Source organism: Musca autumnalis, unplaced genomic scaffold (assembly GCF_047663935.1).
Source record: "Musca autumnalis isolate F117 unplaced genomic scaffold, ASM4766393v1 scaffold_2, whole genome shotgun sequence".
Classification (NCBI taxonomy): Eukaryota; Metazoa; Arthropoda; class Insecta; order Diptera; family Muscidae; genus Musca; species Musca autumnalis.
The window spans coordinates 253,799,795-253,826,788 of record NW_027411755.1 but is presented as its reverse complement, the minus strand read 5'-3'; the positions used below and the strand labels follow the sequence as shown (position 1 = coordinate 253,826,788).

At 36.3% G+C, this 26,994-nt stretch overlaps 3 protein-coding genes across 14 annotated transcripts in view; 1 reads left to right on the top strand and 2 right to left on the bottom strand.

Moving 5' to 3' along the window:
• Positions 1-6,523, bottom strand: part of Tango14 (transport and golgi organization 14) — a 53,437-nt gene extending 46,914 nt beyond the window's left edge. Inside the window, exon 1 of the mRNA XM_073971385.1 lies at positions 6,198-6,523. The gene's annotated coding sequence lies outside the window, so the exon portion shown is untranslated. The remainder of the gene's footprint in view (positions 1-6,197) is intronic.
• capt (adenylyl cyclase-associated protein 1) overlaps positions 1-20,456 on the top strand; it is a 59,094-nt gene extending 38,638 nt beyond the window's left edge. For 3 of the 12 annotated variants that reach the window (XM_073971374.1, XM_073971372.1, XM_073971373.1), the window contains exons 4-9: positions 2,141-2,349; positions 15,607-16,150; positions 16,231-16,426; positions 19,009-19,369; positions 19,441-19,967; positions 20,032-20,456. In XM_073971374.1, the coding sequence (XP_073827475.1) occupies positions 2,141-2,349; positions 15,607-16,150; positions 16,231-16,426; positions 19,009-19,369; positions 19,441-19,967; positions 20,032-20,115 (1,921 nt within the window). In that variant the 3' untranslated portion in view covers positions 20,116-20,456. Of the gene's footprint in view, positions 1-2,140; positions 2,350-5,998; positions 6,313-10,523; positions 10,732-10,796; positions 11,128-15,084; positions 15,204-15,606; positions 16,151-16,230; positions 16,427-19,008; positions 19,370-19,440; positions 19,968-20,031 lie in introns of those variants that run through there. The other 9 variants (XM_073971379.1, XM_073971375.1, XM_073971382.1 and 6 more) reach the window with 8 other exon arrangements.
• A 4,634-nt stretch (positions 20,457-25,090) lies between these two features.
• Vps29 (vacuolar protein sorting 29) lies at positions 25,091-26,541 on the bottom strand. Its single transcript, XM_073966408.1, has 2 exons — positions 26,323-26,541; positions 25,091-25,846 (listed from the first exon to the last, which is right to left on the bottom strand). The coding sequence occupies exons 1-2, from the start codon at positions 26,391-26,393 to the stop codon at positions 25,369-25,371; spliced, it is 549 nt and encodes a 182-aa protein (XP_073822509.1). The 5' UTR covers positions 26,394-26,541; the 3' UTR covers positions 25,091-25,368.
• Between the last annotated feature and the right edge of the window lie 453 nt (positions 26,542-26,994).

The following is a 26,994-nucleotide window of genomic DNA, read 5'->3' as shown; positions in this document are numbered from 1 at the left end:
TGAACTTTATGTCCGCTTGAAGTATCAATTACCAAGGGTGCCTAGAATGTAACACCCCACCACCACCAATTTGAAAGAATGACCTTCATGTTACTTTTTAAAAATAACAACATCTCCCTCCCCGCATAGCCAACAACAAAACACTTTTCACACAATTGGAATTGATAATAAAACACTTTCTATGTTTATTTTGAAACCTCTTCACATTACAAAAAGAAACCATAACATGGTCATTAGGGTTATGACTTTTTTACAACCTCATATCCCTGTATCATAGCGTGATGAGTTTTGCCATAAGATTACATAAAATCATAATTATAAGGTGATTCGGTGAAAAAACCTCACGCACAAAATGATTTTAAAATTTGAATTTATCAAAATTATGGACAATTTTTGGAAGTCACTGTAAGCAGATACCACGGTGCTCTTGAAACCATTTTAAATGGAAGGTGCTTACACCTCGGAAGTTTTTGCGGATTTTGAAACAACAATGTTTATAGATGAGAAAAATCAAAAAACAAAAAAAATCGCCGGAGCGCTTTTTAAATAAATCGCGATTTAAGTTGACATTTTTAGGGGTTGTTTAGGTTTTCACGATTTTGCTTAGAAACCGCAAGTCCAATCATAATGTGACTAAAGAAAATGGTGTAGCTATGAAAATTCTCTACAGGATTGACCTTTAAGGTATTCTCGTCGGTTTTACCGTTTTTGAGATATAGAAGTTCAAATTAGGACAATTCAAATTCAATTCAATTCTGTATCGCCCCCTTATAAAACAATATCGTGACTGCAAATTTCCAACTTAAACTTATATATCTAAAAAAATGTTACAAATTAGGATAAGTTACTTATGACAGTCTTGTAGAGAATTTTCACAGCTATAAGATTTTCTCAGGTCCCATGCCGATAAGACTTACCGTATTCAAGCAAAATCGCGAAACCATAACAAAAAAACCTAAAAATGTAAACTGAGCTTCTTTATCTCAAGAATGGTACAGGCTGGGAACAATTGGTAAACGTCAATCCTCTAGAGAATTTTCACAGCTACAACATTTTCTTTAGCTCCATTCCGATTGGACTTGCGGTTTCCACGCAAAATCGTGAAAACCTAAAAAACACCTAAAAATGTGAATTTTGACCGCGATTTTTAAAAAAATCCCTACAGCGATTTTTTCTTGTTTTTGGATTTTTCTCATCTATGAACACTGCTATTTCAGAATTCACAAAAACTTTCCCTGTGTAAGCGGTTTTCATCAAAAGTTAGTTAAGGCGCACCCTTTATAAGGGGGCGATACAGTCTGTGCATTGTCCCAATTTGAACTTCTATATCTCAAAAATGGTAAGAACTACGAAAATACCATAAAGGTCGATCTTGTAGGGAATTTGCATAGCTTCAACATTTTCTTTAGTCCCATTTTGATAGGACTTGCGGTTTCTAAGCAAAATCGTGAAAACCTAAACAATCCCTAAAAATGTCAACTTAAATCGCGATTTATTTAAAAAGCGCTCCGGCGATTTTTTTTGTTTTTTGATTTTTCTCATCTATGAACATTGTAGTTTCAGAATCCGCAAAAACTTCCAAGGTGTAAGCACCTTCCATTTAAAATTCTTTCAAGAGCACCGTGATACACAATTGAAAATAAATTAAGAGTCACATGAGATAATTAAACTGACATAACATTTATTTCTCACTAATTTTCTTCAATTCTGAGAATCGTAAAAATGTCGTAAACGCTTTTATTTAAAGATATAATTTTTTAACAAAAACAAAAGATTTAAAATTTTTTCAAAGTGGTTTGTGCATGACCTTTTTCAATATTTGAATGAAATAAACATTAATATAGTTATTAGTAGGCTTATATTTATTCATTCGTGCAACAAAAAATAATTTTTGAAAAAAAATTTTTTTTTTCATTTCATACATTTTTTTCAAAAAATTATATTTTTAAAATCGATTTGTGCGTGAACTTTTTTTATATTTCAATGGAATAAACGATAGCGTAGTGATTATTAGGCAAAAGTTCATTCATCCCTGCTACAGGGAATCATTTTTGAGAAAAAATGTCAAAAAGTCATAACCCTAATGGTCATGCTATAAATATACTTTTCCCCCCTAAATTACATACGTGTTTTTTTATAGAGGTTGCATTGAACCACCTGTAACACCAGTGGGACGTGATGAGTTAGAACTAAAACGACAACGCCTCTATGAGGATTTATTGCGTGCAGCACAGGCTGCAGTTGGTCATAGTACAAGGTTTCAACCATTTGCATTTGCCAGTGGCGGTGGATCGTCATCGTTGATACAACCACCACCGCCACCACCACCACAACTTCAACGTGGGGGAGGTGATTATAAAGAAACAACGCACAAACACACTCACACATATTTTAGAATCGTAAAGATTTTCAAATGCATTACTTTTTCTTGTAGAAAATGTTTTATTTTTAAACCCCCTTCCTTTCACCCGTAGCATCATCATCATCACTTTCTCCCCAAACTATTGTTGCAAGTGGTGCATGTGTTGCTTTGTTTTGGTTTCCCCCCACATCTTAGTTTCGTCGTTTTTGCTCGATTTAAGATTTGAAATAAATTTACTTTTATTTAACATGGCATGTATTATATTTTGTGGTTCACCACTCTATGTGAGGGGGGTATATTTTCAGCAGTGCTGTCCCCACATTGTTTTCTTCAAAAATCGTTAAATTAATAAAACAAAGGGGTTATCATGAACGGCAATTCCCTGTGAATTTTTTCACTTTCTCCCTTAAGTTGCAACGGCGGAAAGACAAAACTCACGGGGAAATTTCATTCATGATAACCCTCAGCTATACCCTCAGCTTTTTTGGCTGACTTTTCATACGACCAAAAGGTGCCTCATCGAAATAATGGTTTTAGATTCCAAGTATGTTTGGACGAAATACCTTTAAACTTCTTCCGAATCACTGCCCTCATTACGACGGTACAAGTTTCATCACGGGCAAGTCCATACTTCCTATGAAAATACCCTGAAAGGTGCAAAAAATCCCTGTGACACCGTGTGTAGTGGTTGAAGCGCAAGATGACACTCGAACGGATCTGCAGAAGCGGTCCAAAATTTGGACTTCGTAATATTTTGTCTAAACTTAGTTTGCGCTTGAAGATAAGCCATATCGGTCCACAACAAAAGTTCAAAAATGTTCGGAAAAAATGTCACACAAAATTTCGGAAAAGTTCACTTTAAGACCTGCTCTCGAATCACTTTGATTTTTGTTGAAGCAACTTGCATTCACAGCCTCAATTACGATTGTAAAAGGTTTTTTAGGGGCAAGTCCATACTTCTTGAGAAAACAGCCCAAGGTGTAACAAACCCTTATGGCACCATATGTAGTGGCTGGTGAGCACGATAACTCTCGAACTGATCAAATGATTTGGTCCTCTCACTAGCCTTCCTCGTCATCGAAGCAAACGATGCCGACAGATAGACCGGCTGTGACAACGTAGACTTCTTCGCAGAAGGAGTTGATTCCTCAGACGACCTCATCCTCTTCACAACCATTGGTTGTGATTTTGGATCGGTCCCCCTAGGTCAATGCCGTCACTGACCCATCACAGTTCCGCCCGCTCGTATTCCCACTTGTGTCGGATGGTATCTTCTTTTTCATCAGCCGACTCACCTCCATCACCCTTTGTTGGGGTTTAGAAGTTGGGCCAGATGCAGAATCAGTTGATACCTTCCCAGCGGATTTGGATCCCTCCTTCTTCCTTTTTGACTTCTTCTCAGCCTTCTTTGAGGGCTGCGACGTTGCCGCATTGGAAGAAAGGGTGTCCTTATCAGAGCTGAAGTCTTCTCCCTTCGAAACCTCTTCGGAGGTTTCAATGGGTCTTACTCCAGCTCTTGACGTAGGGATTTCACTGATATGCACTGTTTGGTTTGTGACAGTGGAGATGGATAACCTTTGGTCGGTCACAATCCCCAGATCAACACTCTAAGAAGCTGAGTGGAAGATTGTGGCGTCTAGCCCCCGCATCGCGTTAAGATCGTTATCCCGGTCTTCCTGGCATACTGGTCCAAAAGTTATACGATGACTAGTGGGCGCTATATCTATCGAAAAGATCTTCCATAATGGAACATGTCGGTCCATTCCTTTAAGTACCTCCTACGCAACACTTTTGAAGTTGAATTCATTCGATCTGTCTGTAGATCAAAGTTTCAATTCAGATAGGTATATCTCTGTCGGCAAGGCTGATACTTTTTTTACATGTTTTGTCAATAATTGTCAATTTAAGGTTATCCTCATGTTGGCTTCCCATTTCGTCATTTGAATTTATATAGAGAAAATGTTTAAACTTTTGTGGAGGAGGTACTGGAAGTAGTGGACCGATATGGCCTATCTTCGAACCTAAACTAAATTTGGACAAAACATTAAGATACCCGAAATTTTAAACAAATCGGTATAGAGCGCACCAGCCAGGCAGACAGACGGACATGGCAAAATCAAGCGTATATACTAGGGCGATCGAAATTTGTATGAAATTTTATGGCAATCAGTTAATGTTAATCCGTGCCAACGCACAGTGGTGGCACTTTTAATATAACTATTTTTTTTCTCATATCAATGAGTGCACCCCGATTCACATTAGCTCAATGATATGGACCTACTGTTTATCGCCGAGTCCGAACGGCGTGTCTTATGACACCACTTTGTAGAGAAGTTTTACATGGCTGAAATACTCAGGAAATGTCGCCAACATTGCTGAGGGGTATTTTGCCACCGGTGAAAAATGTTTGATGTTGCCTGGCCGATTGCCATCTTTCAAATCATAAATTGATGACATGATTTTTTTGATTTTTTTTGTTGGGCGCATCCACTGTGCACCATGGGATTAAAGGTGCATTTTCACGAAAATTCTCTAAAGGCCAAAATCATGGTCCAGTCGATGAAGAAACTGTACCATTTCATTGTTGTGCCTAAAACACCAATCCTAAAAACATTTGTGAACATCGGATCGGACTTTAATATAGCTTCAGTATGCATATTTGGCCGATTTTGGGCCCATATAGCTATATTGAAATCCGTTCCAATTTTCAAACATTTTTGTAAGATTTGTTTTTTAGCCACAACAATGAACTGGTGAAGTTTTTTCATCGATTGGACCATAATATTGGCTTTTAGAGAATTTTCGTGAAATTACACCTTTAACCCCATACAAATTACTTACTATGGAAACAAAGACCTCTCAGGTGGGTTAACGTTATCCGCTCGCCATAAAATTTCATATATAAGGTTTTGGATCAATAGGGGGTAGGAGTTCCAAACAAAAAATTTAAAAAAGTACTTGTCTTTGGACTCTTGGCCTTCTCTTGAAATTTTATTAATTTTTTTATTTATTTTATTTAAAAGAACATTGGTAACACAAAAAATTTTGCAATTTACTTGAAGACTATATGTTCATCACTGTTTTAATTGTGAAAGACCATTCCAGTCTAAATAGCTTCAAAGAAAATCCTTTATTCCTCTTCCTTTAAAAAAAAAATCGTTAAAATCGGTGTAAAAACGCCACCTGTGACAGCATTGTTAGCATTGTTGTGAAAAACAACATAACCCCCACCCCCTCTATTCACCCATTTCACATTTGTTTATTACAATACAGATTGTCATCTCACAAAGAAAAAAACACAAAAGCTTGAGAGAGACAATAACAAATCACTTCTAAAATATAAATAGATTTCCAAATTGTAAGAGAATGTAGAAGAATAAGATACAAGATGTTATTTTTAATCTTTGACACAGATGCAATACAAAGCTTTTGTTTTGGCTATTGACATTTATGTATGTTATCTTAAATATCTAGCCGGTACTTTTGTCATTCCCTTTAACCTTTGTTGTGTTAAACTCTTTGCTCTTCTCACATTAAATTTTATACTCTCCCAACTTGAATCACACACACCTTTTTGTTTGTTGTGACTCATTTCAATTTTATTTTTTGCAATACAATTCAATTATTTTGCATGTTCGTCGTCTTCTTCATCATCAACGTCAACGTCGTTCTTTTTTCTTGCTATTAATCACATAAATATCGTTTATCTTATCGCCATTCAGCAACATTCTGTCTTTTAAGTATTTGTTTCAAGTTTTATACCGATATTTTTTTCCTTTAAATTCTAAGCAAAGAAATTGCCGGTCGTTTTGTTCAAAATTAGTTGTATACTTACCACCCAACCCAGCGTGTCAGCGATTGCAGAGCAGCCAACACACACTACTGCTTGCTTTGAAATAAGTTGGTTTTATAGAATTTTAAGTGTTTTTTGTATATAGAATTGTTTAAAAGTAAGTTTTGTATATAAAACGATTATTTACAACATATTTAAGTAAGTATGTTGTGTGAATGTTAAAAATTTTTTTATTTGGTGGTTAACAACTGTGAGAATAGTTAGTTGTTTAAATCGAATCTATTAATTTTTCATTTGAAATCCAATACACACTCTACTCTGTGCACCGCGCTAGTAGTGCTTTGAAATTTTCAATTTTATTTGTGACTATTTTTATGTATGAATTCATCAACAAACTGATCCATGTATGTACGTATGTATGTATATATGGCTGTTTTTGTTTGAATTATATGAAGGCGGTGTAATAAGTTTTGTGATCAGCTATAATTACTCAAGTAGGGAGTCATTCCTTAAGAGCAGCCATTTAAGTTGGTCGCCTTAGGATTTTTTGAGCTTATGGGTAATTATTGTCTACAAAAACTATTGTCAGGGCAGTCATGAATATTTCCCTCAGAATTTTCCGCCCGTAAAAGAATTTTAAAAAGTGAAATTCTTTTGAAATGTATATTTTGAAACGTTGAAAACTACTAGAATCACTTAGGCCGCCATCAGACTATCTGCTTTTTCACATGTATGAATCAGCTGTTCTGTATATTAGTATACCCAAAGTGACAACATACATATGAAAAAGCAGATGGTCTGATGGCCGTCTTAGGGCCTGTTTCACTATGGCGAAAAGAATATGATTGCGAACAAAAAACACCTAAACTTTGGTTTTCATGGCAATATTGACTTTGTGTTTGCTTTAAACAACTACAAAATTTAAAAATCATACACGAGTTTAATTGTTTTCGTTTTCATTTTCGTTCAACATATTGAAGCAGGCTGTTAATTATCGAACATTCTAGCCGAAGATATTCCCTTTTCGGACATAAATATGGAAAATTGGGAAAAGAGAACAAATTCCGCACGGAATCTTTATTCATGATTGCCCTGTATATCTCTGTAAGCAGAACCTTCGGTAAAAATTTCAAAACGATCCTCGAACAGACCTTAAACTGGACTTAGCTAAAATTTTGAACTTTTGTTAGTACCCGAGTACCCGACACATGTCCCTTAACTGCACATGTGCGACAAAATTTGTGGAAGGAGATACTGAAGGAGTGGAATGATCGAGTCCGAGTGATAGGAAGAAATATTAAGAGGGTCAAATGTTGGATCAAATCAGTTCATCCGTTCGAAAGTTATGGTACGCACCATTTTAGCGAAAAACTTCGAACATTTGTGGGAGTAGAGGAGTTGACCGATATATGACCCCTCTTCTAACTTGCTCCAACCCCCATTATTATAAATAAGTCTTCTTTTATTATACCCTCAGCATTTATGCTAACGAGGGTATATACACTTTCATAGGGCAAAATGTGCCTCATCGAAATAATGGTTTTAGACCCCAAGTATGTTTGGACGAAATGTGTTTCAGACAATTTAGAGTTGATTTAGCCATGTCCGTCCGTCTGGCTGGCTGGCTGGTGCGCACGATAACTCTCGAACGAATGAACAGATTCGGTTCAAATGTTGGCTTTCGTAATATTTTGTCCAAACTTAGTTTAAGTTCGAAGATGGGTACCTCCCCCACAAAAGTTCGGATATGTTCGGAAATTTGTGCGCACGATAACTCTTGAAGGAAATAACCGATTTGGTCCATGCTTTGCACATCGTGAAGTTTCTACAAGACTTAGATGAGGTTCCAATATGGACTCAATCGGTCCGCTCCTTCGGGTACCTCCCACACAAAATTTCGGAAAAGTTCAGTTTAGGACCTGTTCACGAATCGCTTTGATTTTTGTTGCAGCAACTTGTATTCACTGGCAAGTCCATATTTCAGGGGCAAGTCCATATTTCTTGGGAAAAGAGCCCGAAAGGTGTAAAAACCCCTATGTCACCATATGTGGCGGTCGGAGAGCACGATAACTCTCGAACTGTTCAAGCGATTTGATCCAACATTTGGTCTTCGTCATATTATATCCAAACTTAGTTTCATGGGGCAATACCGGTCCACAACTTTCGGTACTTCTCCCCAATATTTAAAAAAAGTCACTAAAATGCTAGGACGATATCACTTGAATATGGCAACCAAATTGGTCCAAACTTTGGATCTCCTAATATTTTATCAAAATTTAGTTAAACTACTAAAATGGCCCATATCGGTTCTCCCTAAGGGTACCTGCCCTACAAAAGTTCAACATTTGTGTCTTAGTGCAGTTAATTCCTAATCCACATTTTTTTTAGGCAAGTTCAAATATCCAAAAACGGCCACAAAATTCTGAAGATACCTTAAATACATTCGATCTGTCCGGTGGTTAAATCTAAGGGCTACTCTCAAAGTTTACTCTATTTATACACTTTGATTATGACCAAAATGGGTGCGACCGTGATGCAATGGCATGCACACCCGCTTTGTACGCTGAAGGTCGTGGGTTCGATTCCCCGGCCAAGCAACATCAAACAATTTTCAAAGTTGGCAAAATACCCCTCAGTAATGTTTGGCGACATTTCCTGAGTATTTCAGCCCTGCAAAACTTCTCTACAAGTAAACTGTAGGTCCCATATCATTGAGCTAATATGAATCGGGGTGCACTCATTGATATGAGAGCAGTCTCCCTTGTCCCATCTGGGATGTTTGTGGAACAATTATTATATATGACCAAAATCGTGCCTTATAGAAATAATCGGTTTAGACCTATGTCTGAACGAAAACTGTTTCATACAATTTGGAGTTGATTCAGCCTTTTCCGTCCGTGTGTCTGGCCGGCTGGTGCCCGCGATAACTCCGAAACGGGTCAACCGATTTGGTTAAAATTTTTGAGCGTTATCGGTCCACTCATTTCCGTACCTACAGCACAAAAGTTAAACATTTTTTCTTTAAAAAGATGCACACGATAACTCTCCACAGCTCATCTCGGATCGTTTTAAAATTTTGTGCAATAAGTTCGCATTGCGGGAACTTTAACAACGGAGCAATTTGTTTCAATTTCAAAACGGAGGCAATTTCATTCTTCCTCAGAAATTGGCCGAAAAAAATTCAAAGAACCCATATTGACATCAGTAGTCTTAAATGTCCATCGAGAGCTACTTATATTATAAAATTTCTAAGTAATTATAGTAAAAAAGCTAATAAAAATGTCTTACCAAGCCGATCGGTGCTCCTAAATTAAACCTTTTTCTTAGGGAAGTTTATAAAGATTATAAGATCCTTTTTAGATCCAATTGGGTGCCGAAAAAACATAATCGGTAGCTAATATCGCTGAACAAAATTTTCGTTTGATACAGAATCATGAATTCCGGATATGTGTCATCATTCACTTCAAATTCAAGGAATGGCATTAACGAATACCGTTCCCACGACAGTTGATGGGCCTACAAGCCAAATCCTCCTCGTCCAAGGACCGCCACATCATGTTATTCTGTAAGATAAACTAATTAATCTCTCAAAAATTTTAAAAATAACACATGAATACACAACTTAAGGCCTCGACACATAAGAAGCATGGCATTCTTGCTTAAGTCATATCTGGTAAATGACTAAAGACCAAGTTGGACCTAATTCAAATGTGATTCTGAAATCTTTTTATTAGGTCGAACTTGGTCTTTAGTCTTTTATCAGATATGATCTCAGCAAGAATGCCATGCTTCTTATGTGTCGAGGCCTTTACACCCGGTTAAAATAAAGCAAATCATTTATTAGGAATTTTTATTACACCCCAAACTTCTAAGCTAAAATAAGTTAACTAAATAGGTATAAATAATTAAAATACATACCTAGTAAACATACCAACAAATTCCCTAAGTCGTCGTTGTAAAAGGCAGAAACGACTTTTGACATCCAATAAGAATTTGCAAGACTTTTCTAAAAGTTATTTGTTTATTTTTTGTAACATTTAGGGAGTACAATAATATATCTTGCTCTCTGAGTAAATCTTATTGGGAAATAATAATCAATGACATATGATTAAAAACAGCTGATCGAAATTGCCAAATTGCAATTAATTGACAAAGGTCTTCTTTTATTAATTACTCTTTGTCATTTTGGCCAACAACTAAACCTTATTGGCCAACCTTCGTACTACCAAAAATAAATGAGAAGGTTTTTTGTTTGTGTTTTATTATTGTCCATAATAATTACTGCTGAGAAAAGTCACAGTAGAACGAAGCAGCAGAAGCCGCATTCGGATAATGTTTGTAATAACACAAATGAAGAAGCAATAAACACACATATGCCAGCCACCGCTATGTACAAAATTATAATACATTCCTATTTGTATCTCTCTCCGCGTTTGTATGAAAGAAACATTGTCATTAATTGAATGTATTAGTATTATATATTTTTTTATAAAACAAAACAAAAAAAAAAAAAAAAACAAACACACATATTTGTAATGAATCAGCCACCCAGTGACACGGTTGTCAAGTGTTGTAGGTAGTGAAAAGTTTTTTTCGTTTTTTATTTTATTGAAATGAACAAGATTTGTTTTTTGTTTTCAGAGTATCTCTCGTTGTCGCAGCCGTCCATCGCGTCGCCATTGTGCGGCTCAAAAGAGTTTACAATTTCACTTCAAAAACACAGAAATTTTATTCACATTTCATCTTAATTAATTTCGCAAAGGTGAAATATAACAAGTGTTGTGTTGTGGTGGCCTTTAAAGTACATATTTTCATACAGTCCTTCTTCTATCTACTACTTCTTCAAATGCAATTCTAAAGGTGTATTCTCAATTCACTTGTTTATCAAAGTTTGTGTTAATGGGTCAAACACTTAGTTCTTGCTATGGCAGAACTTTAATTATTCACGACATAAAGAATTGCAATAATCCAGGTACGAAACAAATAAGCAAGCAGCATACATAACAAAATGCCAACGACCAGCAAATCTCTTTTAAATAGAAATTTGTGAAAGTTGTTACCAAAATGGATTAAAAATTGTGAAATCCACAGATCATTGTAATGTGCTTATTGTAAAGAATAACAAAGTTTTGTTGAGGTTTAAGTGGAAAATTTGTTTTGTAACGTGAATGAAACATGAATGAAAGAAACTGATTCATCTTTTGAGCAGAAGAGAGATGTAAAGCTAAGCTATGCTAAGCTATTGGACATCATCTTGATTGATATGAAATTATTACCAGAGGTTGTCCCTGTTGTCTTGATTACATATATGCTCAATCTAATTTACCAAAAAATCATAAAATTGAAAACAAATTGTTAAATCTTGTGAAAGTGAAGAATTGAAAGCAACGGAAATTGAATTCCTTCTGTGGAATTTGTTTACGCCAAGTTAGGGGCAACTACTGGAGTTCAGTGAAACTTTTACTAGAAGAATGTATTGTTGTTCCGATTACGATTACACATGTAGGTCTTTGGAATGTCAAAATTCCATCTAAAATTCTAGTCCATTTGTTAGAACCGCTCTTGGCCCTATGGGCTAGGTTCCCATTTATGAAAATAAATTGAATTGAATTGAGATGTTAGAACGATATTACTTTTTTATGTCCTTAGCCTTTAGGCTACACTTTGATACGACCAAAATTGTGTCTCGTCGAAATAATGCTTTAGGACAATTTGGAGTTAATTTAGCTATATCTGTACGTCTAATGGCGGTACTATAGCTCTCGAACGGATCAACCAATTTGGTCCAAATTTTGCGTATCGTAATATAATGTAATATTTTGTTTAAGTTCGAAGATAGTTCATATAGGTCCCCTCCTTCCGGTTCAATGTTCAATGTTCGCTAAAATGGTGCGCACGATAAGTCTCGAAGGGAGTAATCGAATTGGTCATAACAATGCATATGGAGATCAGTTTGAATATAGACTAAATCGGTTACTCCCTCGTATACCTCCCACACAAAAGTCTAACAAATCGTCTCGGATCGTTTTGTATTTCTTTGCAAATAGTTTTTTGTGGGCCCTACACTTAATGAAATAGTGACCCAAAAGCCCAAAAAGCATGCCGACACCAACTAAATAGAGTAGTACGTAAGATAAACCACGAAGAGAGAAACCGAGTCGGTACAAATGATGTACATTCCATTATTTTTTAAAGACTCGGATTATGTCCGAATATTAACTACACCGGACCACTCTTTCGGATATTTCACACACAAAGTTCGGAAAAAATAGTGTTTAGCAGCTCTTCTGATATCGTATTTAATTTTTTCGCAACATTTTTGTTTCTTTCGAGCACAAGGGAGATGTCAACCGCGATTGGTAGTTTAAATTACGGAACAATACTTGCATTGTCATGACATTTTTAGCAGAGTTGCTACCTTTTGTCCTGATAACATTGATATGCATCTTTTGTGGCGGAAGACCCTGTAATGTACCAAAAATTATACAATTGGAAAGAAAAGGACTAAATCTGGTTTAAGCCATGCTGGCTGATACTTTTGACTCATCTACCGTCAATAGCCCCTTCGGATCCTGATTACAACGATACACATTTTGTGTTGTGGCAGTCCATACTTCCCAAGTTATGGATTTTCAAAGATCCCGAAATACCCCTAATTTATTTTTATACCCTCAACCTTTAGGCTAGAAAGGGTATATAAACTTTCATGCGGGCAAAATGTGCCTCATCGAAATAATGGTTTTAGACCCCAAGTATGTTTGGACGAAATGTGTTTTAGACAATTTGGAGTTGATTTAGCAATTTCCGTCCGTCTGTCTGGCTGGCTGGTGCGCACGATAACTCTCGAACGGATGAACCGATTCGGTTCAAATTTTGGCTTTCGTAATATTTTGTTCAAGCTTAGTTTAAGTTCGAAGATGAGCTATATCGATCCACTCCTTCCGGTACCTCCCCCACAAAAGTTCCAAAATGTTCGGAAAATTTATGGGCATGATAACTCCCTGACACATCGCGAAATTTCTACCAGACTTAGATGAGGTTCCAATATGGTCTCAATCGGCCCATTCCTTCGAGTACCTTCCACACAAAATTTCGGAAAAGTTCAGTTTAGGGCCATCTCTCGAATGACTGTGATTTTTGTTTTAGCAACTTGTATTCACTGCCCTCCATACGACGGTACAAGTTTCATTGGGGGCAAGTCCATACTTCCTGAGAAAATGGCCGGAAAGGTGCAAAAAGCCCCTATGACACCTTGTGTGGTGGTTGGAGCGCAAGATAACTCTCGAACGGATCTGTCGATTCGGTCCAAAATTTGGCCTTAGTAATATTTTGTCCAAACATAGTCTAAGTTTGAAGATAAGCCATATCGGTCCACTCCTTCATGTACTTCCCCCACAAAAGTTCAAAAATGTTCGGAAAATTTGTTCATACGGTAACTCTTAAAGGGAGTGACAGATGCTATCCATACTTTGCACATCCAAATATATCTACCAGATATATATCAGCTTGGAATATGGACTATACTTGTCTACTCCTTCTGGTACCTCTCACACAAAATTTCGGAAAAGTTCACTTTAAGACCTGCTCTCGAATCACTTTGATTTTTGTTGAAGCGATTTGTATTCGCTACCTCCATTACGATGGTAAAAGTTTTTTCAGGGGCAAGTCCATATTTCTTGGGAAAACAGCCCGAAAGGTGTAAAAACCCCTATGTCACCATATGTGGCGGTCGGAGAGCACGATAACTCTCGAACTCTTCAATCGAGTTGGTCCAACATTTGGTCTAAGTCATATTATATCCAAACTTAGTTTCATGGGCAATATCGGTCCACAACTTTCGGTACTTTTCCCCAAAATTTAAAAAAGGTCACTAAAATGCTAGGAAGATAACACTTGAATGGGGCAACCAATTTGGTCCAAACTTTGGATCTCCTAATATTTTATCAAAATTTAGTTTATCTTCTAAAATGGCCCATATCGGTCCTCCCTAAGGGTACGTGCCCTACAAGAGTTCAACATTTGTGTCTCAATGCAGTTAATTCCTAATCCACATTTTTGTCGGCAAGTTCAAATATTCAAAAACGGGCACAAAATTCTGAAGAGATCTTACCCAGCAAACCAAATGTCTGATGTCCGACACGTCTGAACAATTTCGGAAGCAAAGTCGTTCAGATTTAGTTCCGATTTCTAAACGATTTTTCGGATAGGAAATAGTTCAGATTTTTTACCGATTTCGTTCCGTTTTCGGAACGAATGTCGGAAAGGAATTTCCTATCCGAATTTCCCAAGGATATTCTTCATATTTCGTCACGAAATCGGACCGAAATCGATCCGATGCCGCTAAGACATTTCGTTCCGAAATTATGTCAACCACTTCATACAACTTTCGTTAAGATATCGTTACGATTTCGGATCAGATATCGGACGTATCGTCCGAATTTTGTTCCGATTTCGTTACGATGTCGGTACGATTGGTTTGCTGGGTAAATACATTCGATCTGTCCGGAAGTGAAAGTTTCGCTTCACATTGGCTGAGGGTATATATCTGTCGGCAAAGCTGACTGACACTTTTTTACTTGTTTGTTTTTAAAGCCAACCATGGCAGTACTGGCATAATTTTAAAGATTGTGAAGATTAGTTTCTTTGACCGGAATTTAGTGACTTTCATCTATGGACAGAGTCCAACATTTCTCTGAAAAATCTTCGGTCGGGATTTTAAGACTTTCTCGTATGGACAGTGCCCAACATCTACACGATAAAATTTCCTTTCAAAAATTCAAGTTTTCTTGCAGACTTACGGAACTTTGAAGACTCACAACCCCGCGAAGTATGTATGGACATCCGCCACAAAACTTGTGTATTATTGGTTATCATGGCCCCAGAGGCTTAATCTGACTTAAGCCAAAGAAATTGTGAGATCTTTTGAAAGTTAGGAATTGAAAGCAGCGAAAACAGAAAGGAATGCTTCTCCAAACGATATAAAATTGTTCAGCAATCTAAAGTTTGGAGTGGGGCACTAAAATTGGAGTTCACAGAAGAATTTCAGTTGTAATTTGATTATTTAATTTGAAATTCGAAAACATTTCACTCGTTATTGGAGAATTACAATTAAATTTCGAATTATTTCATTTGTAATTTGAGAATTCCAATTTAAATTGAGTTCAAATTTGTCCGATTTTTTCCAATACTTAATTCACCATTAATATGTATATTGTATAAACATTTATATATTTCAAACTCTCTTATTTCCCCAAAATATTTAGTCTATATATTATTCTGCATGTCTTGATAATTGTTATTTAAATACAAACGTTTTTTTTTAAGATGTTATTCCCCTTTCAATCTTTTCAAACGGCACATTTTTTCAATAAATTTTCTCTTCAATCCACAAAAAAAAATCAAATGTTTCGATTTTACTAACAGTTTCCTTTTTTTTCTTCCCCGAATTCAGATTGTGATCCCTCTCTAAAACCCTCAGTTGCTGAAAATCTAGAGACATTGGTTAATCGTCTGGAAAAGTTGGTTGAACGTTTGGAACGTTCGATAAGTGCACGTGAATTGGATATAGCCAATCGTACCTTTGATACTGTACAAAAACGTGCAAGTTTATCCCCCCCTGTAACTGCTTCAGTTATAGCCGAAGACCAAGAAGCGAACAATATCTTGAGTGGTGTAGATTTTCAAACGGAACAATTAAATCAACGTATTGGACGCATTGAAGAATCCTTAAGTCGTATAAACGAACGTCACAGCCTTAGCAGTAACAGTGATAGTCAGGAACAACAAGCCAAAAACGACGGTAGTCTTGAAAATATACCAACGGTATTAGACGATTTCTCCTCACTACCACCACCACCGCCACCACTAGAACTCAGTATGAGTGTTTTGGGTTATCAGGATATTATCAATGGTCCATTAAGTCAATATTTGACTTTGTCAGCCAAAATTGGTGGAGATGTTGCCCAACATGCTGAATTTGTTAAAAAGGCTTTTGAGTATGTTTTTGGCATTCGAATTTAACAACGTATTTGGAAATTTTTTAATAAATATATTGTCTCCTCTTTTATTATTACAGCGCCCAATTGCAATATGTCACTTTGGCCACGCAATGCTCGAAACCAGATCAGAACAAACAAATGGAACTGTTGAAACCAACATCAGATCAAATTACCGCCATTCAAGATTTCCGTGAAAAGCATCGTGCTTCTCCATTCTTTAATCATTTGTCAGCCATTAGTGAGAGTATACCAGCATTGGGATGGGTTTGTGTGGTAAGTAAAATCAACTTAAAACAAGTAAAAAAGTATCAGTCGACTTTGCCGACAGAGATATACCCTCAGCCTGTGTGGATTGAAACACTTTTTTCCAAAAAAAAAAATAAAAAAAAACTAAAGTAGGGGTGGTGCAATGCACACCCGCCTTGCACGCTTAAGGTCGTGGGTTCGATTCTCCGGCCATGCAACATCAAAACACTTTTCAACGGTGGCAAAATACCCTCAGTAATGTTGGCGACATTTCCTGAGTATTTCAGCCATGTAAAACTTCTCTACAAAAGTGGTGTCTTAGACACGCCGTTCGGACTCGGCGGGGTACACTGATTGATATGAGAGAAGTCTCCCTTGTCCCTTAGGGATGTTTGTGGAACAATTATATTATAAAGTATTTAGGGGGTTTTCAAAATTTTGGGCGTATGAACAGACAAAAGTATGGATAGGACTAAAGCTCAAAAATTTGCGGGGATTCGATACACTAGCCTACGAAAAACATAATATCGCTGTCAACAGGACCACTAGGAAAACCTTCGGTAAAAATGTCCAAAGGATCCTCGAACCACACAAAAACATGTTGAACATTTGTGTCCACAAGGATTGGACAGATAGGACAGATAGTTTCGACAATATTTAGAGATCAAAAGTTTGAACCAAATCGGTTGCTACGTCTATGAGAAATCGCGCGTACCATTTTAGCGAATATTTTCGAACTTTTGTGGGGGAGATACCAGAAGGAGTGGACCTATAAGCACCACCTTCGAATTTCATCTAATATTGGAACAATATCCAAAGTGCGGACGAACGCAGTGTGCGGTTCGAGCTCTCCAGCCACTACATGTGGTGCCATAGGGGGTTTTAACAACTTTCGGGCTGTTTTCTCAAGACGCATGGACTTGCCCCTGAAAAAACTTTTACCGTCGTAATGGAGGCAGCGAATGCAAGTTGTTTCAACAAAAATCAAAGTGATTCGGCAGCAGGTCTTATAGTGAATTTATCCAAAATTTTGTGTGGGAGGTACCCGAAGGAGTGGTCAAATATAGCCCTTTATCGAACCCGATCTATATGTGGTAGATATATTAGAATGTGTAAAGTATGGACCAAATCGGTCACTCCCATCAAGAGTTATCGTGCGCACAATTTGTCCGAACATTTTTGAACTTTTGTGGGGGGGTACCGATATGGCTTACCTTCGAACTTAAACTAAGTTTGCACAAAATATTGGGAAGGCCACATTTTGAACCGAATCGGCAGATCCCTTCGAGAGTAATATTGCGCTCCAACCACTACACATGGTGTCATAGGAGTTTTTTGTACCTTTCAGGCTATTTTCTCAGGAAGTATGGACTTGCCCCTCATGAAAGTTATAGCGTCGTATGGGGGGCAGTGAATACAAGTTGCTGCAACAAAAATCAAAGAGATTCGAGAGCAGTTCCTAAACTGAACTTTTCCGAAATTTTGTGTGGGAGGTACCCGAAGGAGTGGACCGACCGATTGAGTCTATATTGGAACCTCATCTAAGTCTGGTAGAAAATTCACGATGTGCAAAGTATAGACCAAATCGGTTACTTCCTTTAAGAGTTATCGTGCGCACAAATTTTCCGAACATTTCCGAACTTTTGTGGGGGAGGTACCGGAAGGAGTGGACCGATATAACCCATCTTCGAAATTAAACTAAGTTTGGACAAAATATTACGAAAGCCAATTTATTTGAAAATCTAGTAATTATACCCTCCACCATATGGAGGGTACAATTAAATTTGTCATACCGTTTGCAACACATCGAAATATTCGTCGGAGACCCTATAAAGTATATATATTATTGATCAGCATAAAATTCTATGTCGATTTAACCATGTCCGTCTGTCCGTCCGTCTGTCTGTTGAAATCAAGATAGAGAGTTAATATTTGGTACAGAAGTTTTTATTACTTGCAGGATGGTTGGTATTGAAAATGGGATATATCGGTCCACGTTTTGATATAGCCCCCATAGAACGGTACCTCCCGATTTTCGGTATTTTTAAGGTTTTAGCTTCATTATCCTACCAAAATGGCTGAAATTTGGTACGTAGTCTTCTTTAGGGGTATAAAACTTTCCCCCAGAAATTTATCGGTATCGGTCCACACCTTCATATAGCCTACATAGAACGGTACCTCCCGATTTTCGGTATTTTGAAGGCTTTAGTTTCATTATCACACCGAAATGGCTGAAATTTGCTACTTAGTCTACGTTGGTGGTATAAAACTTTCCCCCAGAACTTTGTCGGTATCGGTCCATGCCTTTATATAGCCCCCATAGAACGGTACCTCCCGATTTTCGGTGTTTTGAACGTTATGGCCTCAATATTCCACCGAAATGACTCAAATTTGGTATTTAGACTTCGTTGGGGTACTCAAACTTCCCCTTTAAATTTCTCGGTATAGGTCCCCTTTGTTCTTTAGTCACCATAAACAACTGCGTTCTAGTTGCCTTTAAAAGAACATTTGACACAATACTCCTCCCCCACCCCTTGAGAGTTCATAAGCTAACTTAAAATCCAACATTTTACGTTTAACGCCAATGTCTCTTTTTTTTTTTCTTACAGTCTCCCACACCTGGTCCCCATGTCAAGGAAATGAATGATGCCGGTCAATTCTATACCAATCGTGTATTGAAGGAATGGAAAGAAAAGGACGCCACTCACGTGGAATGGGCTCGTGCATGGGTACAAACATTGACAGAGCTGCAACAGTATATTAAACAAAATCATACTACTGGTTTAGTATGGTCTGGCAAGGGTGCAGCTCCAGCCTCGGGCGCTGTGCCACCACCACCACCCATGGGTGGATGTCCTCCACCACCACCTCCACCAACCTTTGACATGTCCAACATGTCATTGGACGGAGGTGCCGATGAGCGCAGTGCACTGTTTGCTGAAATCAATCAGGGCGAGAATATCACCAAAAGTAAGGAAAATAACATTTTCAATCCTAACATTGCGAACTAATATTTTCTTTGTTCAACTTTTTTCCCTTAGATTTGAAAAAGGTCACTGCCGACATGCAAACACACAAAAATCCAACCCTACGCACTGGCCCCGCACCCTTTAAGGCACCCACCACCCAATTGGGTGGTTCCGTTTCCAAGGGACCGGTTGTTGAGGTAGCCAAGCCACCAGTATTTACCCGTGACGGCAAGAAATGGTTGATTGAATATCAAAAGAATAATCCCAATTTAATTGTTGAAAATGCCGAAATGAACAATGTTGTTTACGTGTTCAGATGTGAAGGTTCCACCTTGACTGTTAAGGGCAAGGTTAATAATGTTGTCTTTGATTCCTGCAAGAAATGTTCTCTACTCTTTGATTCGGTTGTTGCCTCCGTGGAGTTTGTCAACTGTCAATCTGTGCAAATGCAGGTGTTGGGTAATGTGCCTACAATTTCCATCGACAAAACCGATGGTTGCCAAATGTATTTGTCCAAGGACTCATTGGGCGTTGAAATTGTTAGCTCTAAATCTTCCGAAATGAATGTGATGTTGCCTGTCGATGACAATGGAGATTATGTAAGTTTTGCAATTTATTTAATTTGACCCTATTGTTACTAAAGTATTTCCTTTTCTCTTTTAGACGGAATTGCCTTTGCCTGAACAGTTTAAGACCACCATTAGTGGCAAGACCTTGAAGACTATTTGTGTTGATAGCCTTGGTTAAAAGAAGTTTCATTTGTAGTATGCCAGTTATGCATCTATTGCACATGTGCACCACCACCACCATGTCCCCAAACAAACATCATATTCATCACCAAGCGAAAGAAGAAGCAGAAGACACATTTATATTACTCTGTCTTTGAAGAAAGTAAACCCAGAAGAGATGCCAATAAATCAAAAACATTTGCTAAAAAACAACAACAACATATATTCATACAATTGCATATAAGAAACAAAACATACTAAAACAACAACAACACACTTTTGATAGCAACAAGAAAATCTTTTAAAATATTTATTCTAAACTAAAAATAATAAATTATAAACAAATTCTACAAAACATAACAATTTCAATCTTTTTAATTCTTTCTTCTAAACTGTGGTCCACAACAAAATTAAGTATTTGAAAAAATATATAAATATTTTTTTGTTTTTAAATATTTATTTAGACTTTATTTTTTATGATTTTTTTATATTATTACATTTTATTTTTTACACTTAATATTTTAAATAATTTATCTTATTTGTACTATTTAACTTTTCATTTAATTTTTGGCAAATAAAATATAAACGAAAAGTATTAAAATATTTGGTGTTGATAATGTTTTATAAAATCCATGGTTAGAGGTCTCGAAAATCTATGAAAAATTCACGATGCTACGTCTATAAGTTCGAGAGCCCATGAAAAACATGTTTTAGAGGCCTCGAAAATCGATGAAAAATTCACGTCTATAAGTTCGGGAGCCCATAAAAAATATTTTAAAAATCCACGCTTAGAGGACTCGAAAATCGATGAAAAATTCACTATTCTACGCCTATAGAGACCATAGAAAATGTTTTAAAATCCACACATACAGGTTACATAAACAATATTTTAAAAATTCAAGCTTACATGTTCTAGAGCCCATAAAAATATTTAAAAATCCAGGCTTAGAGGTTCGAGAACCTAAAAAGAAATAATTTAAAAACTCACGCTTAGAGATCAGAGCCCAAAACAAAATATTGTAAAAATCCACGCATCGTGGTTCGAAAGTCCATAAAATATATTTTCAAAATCCACGCATCGTGGTTCGAAAGTCCATAAAATATATTTTCAAAATCCACGCTGCGTGGTTCGAAAGTCCATAAAAAATATTTTAAAAATCCACGCTTCGTGGTTCGAGAGCCCATAAAAAATATTTTAAAAATCCACGCTTAGAAGTTCGAAAGCCCATAAAAAATATTTTAAAAATCCACGCTTAGAAGTTCGAAAGCCCATAAAAAATATTTTAAAAATCCACGCTTAGAGGTTCGAGAGCCCATAAAAAATATTTTAAAAATCCACGCTTAGAGGTTTGAGAGCCCATAAAAAATATTTTAAAAATCCACGTAAAAAATATTTTAAAATCCACGCTTACAGGTTACATAAAAATATTTAAAAAAATTAAGCTTACAGGTTCGAGAGCCCGTAAAAAATATTTAAAATCCACGCTTAGAGGTTCGAGAGTCCATAAAAAATATTTTAAAAATCCACGCTTAGAGGTTCGAATGTCAATAAAAAATATTTTAAAAATCCACTTTTAGAGGTTGGGGAGACCATAAAAATATTTTCAAAATCCACGCTTCGTGGTTCGAAAGACGATAAAAAATATTTTAAAAATCCACGCTTCGTGGTTCGAAAGACGATAAAAAATATTTTAAAAATCCACGCTTCGTGGTTCGAAAGACGATAAAAAATATTTTAAAAATCCACGCTTAGAGGTTCGAATGTCAATAAAAAATATTTAAAATTCACGCTTAGAGGTTCTAGAGTCAATAAAATATATTTTAAAAATCCACTTTTAGAGGTTCGAGAGACCATAAAAAATATTTTAAAAATCCACTTTTAGAGGTTCAAGAGTCCATAAAAAATGGGTGACTTCCGAAACGTGAGTTGCTGTGAATTCGTGCATGAAACTAGGGGTTCTTAGATCGAGTTGCATACTAGAGTAATTTTATGAAACTCATGCACGAATACGAAGCAACTGACTTTTCGGAAGTCAGCCTATATTTGAAAAATCGACGCTTAGAGGTTCGAATGTCAATAAAAAGTATTTTAAAATCCACTTTTAGAGGTTGGGGAGACCATAAAAAATATTTTCAAAATCCACGCTTCGTGGTTCGAAAGACGATAAAAAATATTTTCAAAATCCACGCTTCGTGGTTCGAAAGACGATAAAAAATATTTTCAAAATCCACGCTTCGTAGTTCGAAAGTCCATAAAAAATATTTTAAAAATCCACGCTTCGTGGTTCGAAAGACGATAAAAAATATTTTCAAAATCCACGCTTCGTGGTTCGAAAGACGATAAAAAATATTTTCAAAATCCACGCTTCGTAGTTCGAAAGTCCATAAAAAATATTTTAAAAATCCACGCTTCGTGGTTCGAAAGACGATAAAAAATATTTTCAAAATCCACGCTTCGTAGTTCGAAAGTCCATAAAAAATATTTTAAAAATCCACGCTTAGAGGTTCGAGAGCCCATAAAAAATATTTAAAAATGCACGCTTAGAGGTCGGGGGCCTATAAAAAATATTTTAAAAATCCACGCTTAGAGGTTCTAGAGCCTATAAAAAATATTTAAAAATACACGCTTAGAGGTCGGGGGCCTATAAAAAATATTTAAAAATGCACGCTTAGAGGTCGGGGGCCTATAAAAAATATTTAAAAATCCACGCTTAGAGGTTCGAGAGCCCATAAAAAATATTTAAAAATCCACGCTTAGAGGTTCGAGAGCCCATAAAAAATATTTTAAAAATCCACGCTTAGAGGTTCGAGAGCCCATAAAAAATATTTTAAAAATCCACGCTTAGAGGTTCGAGAGCCCATAAAAAATATTTTAAAAATCCTCGCTTAGAGGTTCGAGAGCCCATAAAAAATATTTTAAAAATCCACGCTTAGAGGTTCGAGAGCCCATAAAAAATATTTTAAAAATCCACGCTTAGAGGTTCGAGAGCCCATAAAAAATATTTTAAAAATCCACGCTTAGAGGTTCGAGAGCCCATAAAAAATATTTTAAAAATCCACGCTTAGAGAATTCGAGATTCCATAAAAAATATTTTAAAAATCCACGCTTAGAGAATTCGAGATTCCATAAAAAATATTTTAAAAATCCACGCTTAGAGAATTCGAGATTCCATAAAAAATATTTTAAAAGTCCACGCTTAGAGAATTCGAGATTCCATAAAAAATATTTTAAAAATCCACGCTTAGAGAATTCGAGATTCCATTAAAAATATTTTAAAAATCCACGCTTAGAGAATTCGGGATTCCATAAAAAATATTTTAAAAATCCACGCTTAGAGAATTCGAGATTCCATAAAAAATATTTTAAAAATCCACGCTTAGAGAATTCGAGATTCCATAAAAAATATTTTAAAAATCCACGCTTAGAGAATTCGAGATTCCATAAAAAATATTTTAAAAATCCACGCTTAGAGAATTCGAGATTCCATAAAAATATTTTAAAAATCCACGCTTAGAGAATTCGAGATTCCATAAAAAATATTTTAAAAATCCACGCTTAGAGAATTCGAGATTCCATAAAAAATATTTTAAAAATCCACGCTTAGAGAATTCGAGATTCCATAAAAAATATTTTAAAAATCGACGCTTAGAGAATTCGAGATTCCATAAAAAATATTTTAAAAATCGACGCTTAGAGCATTCGAGATTCCATAAAAAATATTTTAAAAATCGACGCTTAGAGAATTCGAGATTCCATAAAAAATATTTTAAAAATCGACGCTTAGAGAATTCGAGATTCCATAAAAAATATTTTAAAAATCGACGCTTAGAGAATTCGAGATTCCATAAAAAATATTTTAAAAATCGACGCTTAGAGAATTCGAGATTCCATAAAAAATATTTTAAAAATCCACGCTTAGAGGTTCGAGAGCCCATAAAAAATATTTAAAAATCCACGCTTAGAAGTTCGAGAGCCCGTAAAAAATATTTAAAAATCCACACTTAGAGGTTCGAGAGCCAGTAAAAAATATTTAAAAATCCACACTTAGAGGTCCTTAAGCCCATAAAAAAAAATTTCCAAAATTCAAGCTTCGTGATTCGAGAGTCCATATAAATATTTTAAAAATCCACTTTTAGAGGATCGAGAGTCCATACAAAATATTTTAAAAATCCACGCTTAGAGGTTCGAGAGACCATAAAAAATATTTGAAAAATCCACGCCTAGAGGTATCGGAAATCTATAAAAAAACGGAACTGGAGTTGGGTTGCTATCCATAATCAACCCCTAAGAATCCATGCGGTAACGGAAGTCCATGAAAAAATATTTTTAAAAATCCACGCAAATATAGTGTGAATAAAGACCCCGGAGTACATTCCACCTTCTATCGTAGCTGAGGAGCATCAGCTGCTACGAAAAACCAGAGTAGTTTTGGCTCAACTTCGCTCAGGATATTGCAGTCGCCTAAATTCTTATAGCGCAAAGATCGATCGCACCGTGCAAAACATCTGCCCAGCATGCGGCGACTGCCCTGTCAAACCTACTCATCAAACCCATGGACCTGTGGTTGCATCCCATCGAAACATCCACAGCACCTATTCAACTGCTTTGCCAAACATACTCATCTAAATCCAGTGGATCTGTGGCAACATCCCATCGAAACAGCCATTTTCCTGGAAATGGAGATAGACCCTGAGCCAGATTGAGCAGAAGATCGAACATACAATAAAGAACACTGCTACAACAATAACTAAAGCACCTGTTCCGCAACGAATATTTGGGCCGCACTGGAGTCGTGGAGAATCAGCAGTTCTCCTGCTAATAATATTTCTTTATTTGCACCCCAAGTTCTGTCGAATTTTAAAACTTTGTTCTTCTTATCGTATATTGTAACCCCGAAGATTTTGCTGGGGCAACTGATTTGAGTTTTATTACCACCGAGCTACATTTTGAATTTCTTTCTATAACCTTAAAAAATAAATAAGCACTCAATTCGTTTATAGTTTGAAACTATAGATGAACATTATTATTATTAAAAATACTATTAATTATCAATATTAAATACATCATATAAACGTATATATTCACATAGATATACTTCCTTGATGGGTATATCCAATGCTGTATTATACAACGTCATACAGAGCGAGCAGTTTAGAAAAAACATAACATTTTTTATATTACGAGTTTGTTGTTATCCATTACACCCTTCTTCATACCGACGAACCATCATTAAACCAATCTGTCATACTCCCCCTCACCGGAAACTTCGCCTCACATTTTCTTATATTCGATACGTTCAACCTTAACTTCATCACCAATCAATTGATAGACATAAGTCACCACAGTTGAACTTTGAATGTCCATTAAGACAAATGATGGTATTACATTTGTGTCCAAGGGATTGAAGGCTCCAGTAGCTGAACCCGGATTAATGTAGAACTTGTTACCATGTTCATAGGCTTCAAATTTGTATGTATGGCCTGTGATGAGAATATCAACATCTAGTTGGCGTTGCACCAAAGCCAATGCTTCAGGATCTCCACGAGGTACAACTTGATGACCGTGGCACAGACCAATACGGAACTGTCCAACAGTTACAACTTTTTGTTCTGGATACGAGAGATTATCATCGAAATCGCCACGTACTATGTGCACATCATTGGCCAATGTTTTGAGATAATCATGGGATTCCTTGGTACACAGATTGCCGGTAACCAATATGTGATGTATGCGTCCGGGAACAAGGAGTCTGGAAAGGAAAAGCAAAGGCTTTAGTTGAAAGTTTTCATTAAACTCGGGACCAACTTTTTTTCACAGATAGTTCTCGTCAACCTGATTACAAATATATACAATATCTATATGGGCATCGTGAAGATGTAAAAATTCCCTTGTAAAGGTCGGTTATTTAGAGAAAAAATGTGATTTTAAAGAAAATGTTGTTCCCGAGATCTGCACCTGTCTATAGAAGTAAGTCTTTAAAGGCCGGTTATTTACAATAAAATGTATAATTATGATAGTATATTCCGTAAGCTTACAATGGTAATCATATTATCATTATCCGTTCAAAAATACCGAAGTTACATATAAAAGAATTTTGAACTTCAGAGACCCATATCTCGGGAAGTAAACAATATTTGGTACTCCGAGCTTAATGAAAACATTCAACTTGCTCCAAAGTAAATTAGTCACTATCAAATCAGGAAGTCAACAACGTCCAATACAAACTTTTTAAATTTTGCTGGCAGACTGCTGCATCGATAGGGTATGTGTAAATCTCCCAATACTAGAACCAACATTTTATGACTTGGCGAGGTTTAGGAATGTTTTATAAAGAGAAAATGTTATTATTTCTAATATTTTTCTTGTGAAAAAACGCCCTGTTTGTTTTTATCAGACTCAGTTTAGGGTTATGTAGTCCGAGACGAAATGGTTCAATGAAACTATTCTGTGAAAACTCAGGAACTGTATCACTTCATGGCACAATACGGAAGGGTGACGGAAAGTTGATTTTAATGAAGCATCTACCTTATGGGTACTTTACACGATATGTTTTTTACATATGAGTTGTCACTTTGCATATACATTTTATATTGGAGAAGTGACAACTCATATGTAAAAAAACATATCGTGTAAAGTACCCATTAGTTATTGCTCCATAATCCTATGTTTACATTTACGAAATCCACTCGATTTCAACTGTCAATTCCATCTCATCTGGATTTCATTTGACGTTTAACCTATTCATTTGAAAGTTGATATCGAGTGGATTTCGTAAATGTAAACCAAGCATAATCCAGGTACAGTCCGATATCAATCCAATCGAGTGATTTAATGATTGAACTAGGAGATCGAAAGGAAGAGTCAAAACGTGTCAGATTGCAGGCACGATAGCGGGTT